The sequence below is a fragment of the Montipora foliosa genome, chromosome 6 (assembly GCF_036669935.1).
Source record: "Montipora foliosa isolate CH-2021 chromosome 6, ASM3666993v2, whole genome shotgun sequence".
NCBI lineage: Eukaryota > Metazoa > Cnidaria > Anthozoa > Scleractinia > Acroporidae > Montipora > Montipora foliosa.
In genome coordinates, this window is record NC_090874.1 from 8,066,089 (window position 1) to 8,073,588 (window position 7,500).

Sequence of the window (7,500 nt, forward strand, 5' to 3'; positions counted from 1 at the left end):
TTCAATGCCGCAGTGCTCAAGAGAGACTGGATGAAAACTTGAAGACACTCAAGTTTCAAGTGGACCTTAGATCATCAGGAACAAATACATGTGCAGCTGAAGGCAAGTTTATCATAATTTATAATAATAATAATAATTATTATTATAATTATTATTATTATTATTATTGAGCTTTTTCACACTGACCAGATAAAGCCAGTTGAGGGGTTTTGACAGTGATGTCCAGCTACCCACGGGATATGGATCTGACATTATTATTATTATTATTATTATTATTATTATTATTATTATTATTATTATTATTATTATTGCAATAGTTAGTATCAATATCATTGCTTAAAAATACTACATTTTGCACAACTGTAGGAAGCAGTGTGGCCCAGAGGTTAGGGCACTTGCCTTGAGATTTGTATATTGATCCCTGGTTCAAGACCTGCTCTTACCACTTGTTGAATTTGTTCCTGGTAGTCCCTGGTTCAACGTCCCAGCTGCACTTGTAAATAGCCAACTGGCTTGCCTCCAGCCAGTTGGGATTCTTAACAGTTGTTGTTGTTGTTGTCTGTTCCGTTGTGTTTCATTGGCCCTGAAAAGCCCCTGTGGGGAGTGGTAAAATTATTAAGTATGTGTATGTAGCTGACATATTTTATCAAAAGCCTCATGCTGTAATGAGTGCTTATGTAAAGTCAGAATGTTGAACAACCTATTGGTATTGTTATACTTGACAGATGAAGGGCAAAAAGAAGATGGCAATGAGACAGAAACACTGAGACCAATGGCAAGCGTAATCACATTTTAGAAGAAATCCTACTAGGCAAACTTGTTCATGAATGGTTAACAAAAACCAAAAGCATGCAAACACTTAATTCTTGGACTGCTGTGTTGCCAAAAATGTTTCAAACAAAAATTTATTTTTGTCTTCTGCAAAGAGTTATCACATGATACCATGACTGTTTTGTGAAAGGAAGAAATGGTGTCCTTGTTTATGCACCAAACTAATCCTTTAATTGTTTAACTCTATTTTATGGCAATACTATAATTTGGGTTAAGTAAACTGAAAGTGCTGTTGTTCAGTTGAATGGAAAGTCTCAGTAAGAGCAAAGACACTACACAGAGTCAAGGTTGGTTAAAAGAGAATTAAAGCCTTGTTTTCGCACGCTGTTATTTGCTCCAAGCCTGCAGTGCTTAAGTTCCCAAAAATGCCTTGTATAGCAAACATTGTCAAGTGCATAGTTTTGTTGTTGTTGTGAAAAAAGCCTTAGGGTGGTGTCTCTGCTTCAAAAATGCCTCTCTTAACATTGTTCTAAGCTTTTACCAGGGTATCATTTTAGTAGTTAACCCTTTCAGTAGGACTGAGAGTGGTAAAAAAGAAAGAATCGATTGAAAGAAACTTTAAATGTCTAACTTCTAGCACTGGAACACTAATTGGGGACACTGTAAACTGAAATCAACAATTAATATAAATCAAATCAAATGTTGGTTTTTGAGGAGAGGGGAAAACCAGAGTACCCGGAGAATTAAACCTCTCGGTGCCTCTGCCTAACGCCACATGATTTTACTCATCAATGGGGGTAGGTTCAGGGACGAATGGGTTAACAACATCTAGGTGCACTTATTTTAAAACTATATCCCACTTATTATAATGTTTTTGGTATTTTTCAGGACTTCTTAGAGTTCGTTGACTGTGGCTGTAACGGCTTCCTCAGCACAATCTGCTTGGTTATTGCATCTTACAAAGAACAGTTTGTTCAGAGACAGATAACAAAGTAAGAAAGTGAGCATGATCAAGGGATGTGGGATGTCTTCCTCGATCCTTGATCTAATTTGATTTTTGAATCAACTCAGAAATGCAAAATTGTTTTACCTGTTTTTTGTTCTGTTATAAGGCTCTAGGGGATTTCATGTCAAGGGCATGATCCTGGTACTAAGAAACAGAGATACAGGTTTTACCAAACCACTGGATAAATGCAGGCCTTCCAGACCTATATTTTACTGTTTATTCTATAATTTGTATAGGATCAAATAAAGAGCCTATATTTCCTATAAATAGGATGTATTTAAAATTTTTTTCATCTCACAAAGTTTGACCAAACACATTAAAAGCTCACAAAAGTGTACTGTTCCTTGCTTTATGTTTATTTTATGAAATCTATTTTCGCCCCTATAAAGAGCCTGTATTTTGGCAGAAAATTCCTATATTTTTCCTATTGATCAGATTTCCCAAAAAGTGACTGGGAGGCCTGTAAAGGTAAATTAACCTTTGTACATGTCAGAGAGATTTGTGAACTGAAGTTTCAAGCATTAGCACTTTGTCCATAATTCGCTCTGACGAAGGGCTAATAGTGGAGATGTCTGATCAGAAATCTTTCTTATGGTGGTCAATAGACCTTTATTCACTTGTTCCATGAAACCAGATTTTCATGTTTCCCTCATGGAATGGAATGGAATGGAATAGCAGCACTGCGCACCGGTGGCTCAGTTGGTTGAGCATCGGGCTGTCATGCGGGGGGTCATGAGTTCAACTCCAGCCAGACCAACACTCAGGGTTTTAAAATAACTGAGGAGAATGTGCTGCCTTTGTAATTACATCTGCAAATGGTTAGACTTTCAAGTCTTCTCGGATGAGGACTGTAAACCGGAGGTCCCGTCTCATAACCCTTGTTGGAAATTAAATAGTATGGGATGTTAAAGAACCCACTCACTATTCAATAAGAGTAGGGGACGTAGTCCCTTGTGTTGTGGTCTAACCTTATCTGGACTGGGGCATCTTTCACTTCCATAAAATTAATTGTAAACTGCGTAACAAGCAGTCTGGCTAAAGTCCCCCACAAAATATTGTAAAATTGATCCTGAAAAGCCCCGTGGGGAAGAGACTAATAGCAAATCATTGTATCTCATTGTAACATAGTTTCCTAAAATGAATGATAAATTAGTAAAATAATGAGGGCCATGGGTAATTTTTCATCCCCTTCTGATTGATTTCCTCCGCTTCATTTTCGCATTCGCCACTTAGCTTTGTGGGATACGTTTTTACCTTTCCTTTTTCGACCAAAAATCAAGACGTTGCAGAGAGCTTGCATTCCTTCCCTCAAATACATGTAAACGTCATGCTACAGTATATCAAACCTTCTCTCTGAAGTCATTTCTAAGATCTTGGGTGTAATTTATAATGGCTCATCATTCCAGGAATGGTGAAGATCAGCAAGAGCTAGAAAAGGTTGTCACCGAGAAGCTGTCAAGTTTTATTATCTCACTGATGAAGGAATACTTCAAACTAACTGAGGCTAGGATTGAGCTTGAGGTTTGAACAGAGGCAGGCAGTTATTCAAGATTAAAAAGTTAATAAATTATGTAATTGATGCATGTGTAATAAATAATTTATTTATCAATTGTCTCTCACCCTTCCCAGGGAAAGAGTGCTCTGTCTATTCACAATTTGAATAGTAGTTATTCACCAGCTTAATGTGTTTTATAAATGATCAAAATAATATTTTTTTTTTTTTTGGTGAAACAGTAATAATCTGTAGGAGACTGTCCTGATAATGACACTTCAAGCTAATCGCTAGTCTTTTCTATCAGTCAGATGCAGGGGATGATGTCCTTTTAGTGCGAGCATTGGATCGGTTTCATCGCAGACTTCAAGCTGTTCAAAAACTGCTCCCTGAAATTGGCGTAGGACGGTGTGTACTGTGCTTACAAGTACTTGTACATTATGTTGTGTACAGTATGTTGTACAGTCTTGTAATGTTTTCATTTTAATACTTTGCCATCAACTTTACTTGTCCACCAAAGTGTGTGACTAAAAGGAAAATCATTGTTGTTTCCCCAATGAAAGTTGCAGAAAACTTCAACCTACCTCATTGTCTTAGCCAGACATTGACATTCCAGGAAAGCTGTAATACAGATTTTCAAAGCAACATCTTTGTTTATCAACTGTCTTTAATTGACTTCTTGATTTATTCATTTCTTGATTTAGTTTGGGAACAAATATTGTAGCCCGTTCTGCACACAACAGAGTGAAAGTTTACTCCAAAACTCTCAGACAACACTTTGCAGGTAGGTCATTTTTCACTGGTGAACTTTAAATGATCTCAAAGGTAGGAGGGATTTTTCACCACATGTAGATTCTGTGCGCATGCACCGTATAATTACAATTCTCAGTCAATGTAAGAAGAATCCAAAACAATAGAAAATGGCATCATTTTGGAATAACAAATCCCTTATGGACAGGTTTAACAAATAATACGTGTGGACATTTTGCTCATTGCTTGTATTTTTCCTGGCCCCTTCAGTACTCGGAAAAATACTACCCAACTCACAAAATACCGGTATTTGCGCGTATTCTATGCTAAACCATTCAATAAGGTGTATTTATTGCACTCTAACAGACATCTTTGTTTCTTTATAATCAGTCTGTTTAACAGATATCAGACAGGCGCTGGCAACTCCTTTATTGACATCTGTCAATGAAAAGCCACCATCACTCTCTGACTTGTTATCAACCATGAACAATTCACTCACAAACCAACTCAAGTTGATTCTAAACAGCCTCAAGGTCAGTGCCACCAATAACATGATCTTCCCATAGAAACACTGGAGTGATACATAGGGAACTCTTTCAGCTGTGAAACCACAGTGCCCTTTAACATTCCATCTGACATACTTTCGGCTAGTCCCCCATCATGAGAAAGTGATTTCCTGTTTAATTTATATATGACAACAGAAACCACAACCCTCCAGCACCAATTTTCAGGTGGGTGTAGTCAGCTTTGGGCGTCAATAAGGATAGGGCAGATATAAATTCTGCCGGTATTTTATTGTGCAACCACTAGAACAAAGAAACCCTTTGCCAAAAAGGCAGGTGAGGTCATTGATTCCCAGGTGATCATATGATTATATTCATGTAACCTGGCCAATATAAATTATTATTATTATTATTATTATTATTATTATTATTATTATTATTATTATTATTATTATTGTTATTATTGTTATTGATGTATTCGGTACTGGTGGAGAATTTCCACAGAGACTATCGATTGAAGTTGGCTATGGAACTTAAAATAGCCGGATACTGAGAGATTGACATAGCAGCATCAGCATCGACAAGCCATAATGACAACTTTGATGGAGTTTGCGGTCATTTCGCAATTTCGCCCATCAAGAAGACTCCCCACCAACCGAGTCGCCATCCCAATTTTATTAAGCTACGACCACGTTCGCGCTGAAAGAGCAGAGAATTAGTAGTGGCGAATTGACTGGTGGAGAGATTTCTTCGTGGCGAGATGACGTGTTCCCCTTGACAGTGTTGTTTGCTCCAAGACTACGTGTAGTAATCTGTGATTTATATAAAGGGGGTAGTTTCTAAAGAAACTGTGGTGCTGCGTCGGTGGGGAAGTAGTACACGAAAATTTTTGGTTTTATCAACGGAGTTAATATAATTGTAAATTGGCCACCGTACAGGGATTGTAAAAGCTGACGTTTCGAGCGTTAGCGCTTCGTCAGAGCGAATCGAGGAATTATGGGTTGTGTGTAGTTTTTATAGTGGAGTAGGAGCTACGCCATTGGTGGTCACAATGCAACGTGAAAACTAAGAATTGCTGGTTTTCACTCACGTGATCAACAGCCATGTTTTTCAACGAAAACAAAAGGAAGCGTTTGCATAATAATAGAGTTAAATTCCCGGAGGATTTGGTCGGGGCACCAACATGGCCGCCTTTTCTTTGTTTTGGGCACCAACATGGCGGTCGTGACGTCATGTGAAAACCGAGAATACATTAGTTAAATGAAAAGCGTTCGTTAATACCGTGGGGATTAAGGGTGCCGATTTGTAAGATAAATTTTTGCTCCATATTGTGATTATATAGATGAAGATGAACTTTATTTAGACTGTCAGCTGTATTTAGCACCAGGTCACTAATTAGGGACAATGTGCACAAATCACTGAAGTCAATTCATATCGAATCGTAGGTTGGTTATTGGGAGATGGGAAAACTGGAGTACCCGGGAAAAAACCTCTCAGAACAGAGTAGAGAACCAACAAACTCAACCTACACGTGTCGCCAAGTCTGGGAATGAAACCCTGGCCACATTGGTGGGAAGCGAGTACTCTCAACAATGCGCCATCCCTGCTTGTTTCGTAATCATCTAATCTTCGCGTTACATGGAACTTGAATGAAAACATAAACGTTAAAAGCTCGCTACCTTTCTCTTTTGCCAGAGCTTTATTGGGACTGATATCACGTTCGCCGTCAAGCCATACTTCAGGGGACCTTTCTGTTCTGATGATGTCAGAGAAGGCCTGGCAGTGGAGTTCATACGGCATGTTCTGCAGTCTGCTAAGGTTCAAGATTCGTATTATACTTTCTGACCGTTGTGGTTTTTGTCCACTCCAACTTGGGTGCCAGGGATTTTCTTGTACGGTTATCATTTCTTTTGTCAGCGGCGTTTTTTCTTCTTGCTTTGCCTCTGGTACCTCACGCTTACAAGAAAGAATCTCGGGGACCCATGTTAGCCTCCCACACCGGAGGTGCAAAGCATTGACGGCACTTGTTCCTGCTGCGGAGTATCTTACTGGTCAAGGGAACTTAATTGTAGTAGTTTGCACATCAACACATCCACAGCAGACTTGTTTCTGTGTTGGGAACATCAACCTACCGAAGTTAAAACCTTTAATTTTGGAATCGTAGGGATTATGACTGTATTACTATGCGGGCTTGCGTTCTCTCATCTGCCGCCTTTTAGGCCATAAAAATCGCAATCACCCATAATATCAAGGTTTCATGAAGCCCCAATCATGGCAATTTTGACCTGTTCAGGAATTAATAATTTTTATAAACTCTTCTATATTTGTTTTTTGGTTTTTTTCAGGAGTTTTGTGAGATTGGAACTGCTCCGCCAGCCCTCATTCTGCTCTTATCAAGATTATGTCTTGATCTTCAAGAGTCCACCATCTCTTACGTGGTGTGTGCAGTGGCAGTAAACCAAATGACTAGACTCCGTTGTAGAGAAGGACGAAACGAGGGAATGGGGCTGAATAAATCTGCGAGGGAAGCGAGCCGAGTTGGGGACTGGGAAGAGGAAAAAGGCGGTGTCGCAAATAGCCCCTATGCGTGATGACGTCTGTCTAGCTAATTTCACCACCAAGCCTCGAATTCGAAGATCAAACCTCTAAATTTTAGCTTGAACTGAATCCCAAATGAGCAAACTTGTAAAGAAAACCTACGTTCAAACAGTATTATTGCATGTCCAGATGATGTGAATAATTTTGTGCAAACGAGACTTGAGGGGCGTTTACACGACAGAGCAAAAATGGCACGGGCCCGACAAAAACTGGAACGGTTCCAACAGTTTTTACAAAGAAACAGTGAACTTTTATCCGTTCCGCAACCCTATGGACCCGTCGCGAAACGGATGAAAGTTCACTGTTTCTTTGTGCCCCTCACACTTGGTAGTTAATTTTTGAGGACATGCCGTCATCATGCATAAGGCCTATTTGAAATA

General features: G+C 39.1%; 1 protein-coding gene across 2 annotated transcripts in view; it reads left to right on the forward strand.

Annotated features, from left to right (window-relative positions):
* LOC138006580 (vacuolar protein sorting-associated protein 51 homolog) overlaps window positions 1-7,500 on the forward strand; it is a 20,782-nt gene that overhangs the window by 6,740 nt on the left and 6,542 nt on the right. For both annotated transcript variants that reach the window (XM_068852998.1, XM_068852999.1), the window contains exons 8-16: window positions 14-102; window positions 726-775; window positions 1,660-1,763; window positions 3,184-3,298; window positions 3,577-3,677; window positions 3,974-4,053; window positions 4,410-4,552; window positions 6,218-6,340; window positions 6,868-6,960. In XM_068852998.1, coding sequence (XP_068709099.1) covers window positions 14-102; window positions 726-775; window positions 1,660-1,763; window positions 3,184-3,298; window positions 3,577-3,677; window positions 3,974-4,053; window positions 4,410-4,552; window positions 6,218-6,340; window positions 6,868-6,960 — 898 coding nt within the window. The remainder of the gene's footprint in view (window positions 1-13; window positions 103-725; window positions 776-1,659; window positions 1,764-3,183; window positions 3,299-3,576; window positions 3,678-3,973; window positions 4,054-4,409; window positions 4,553-6,217; window positions 6,341-6,867; window positions 6,961-7,500) is intronic.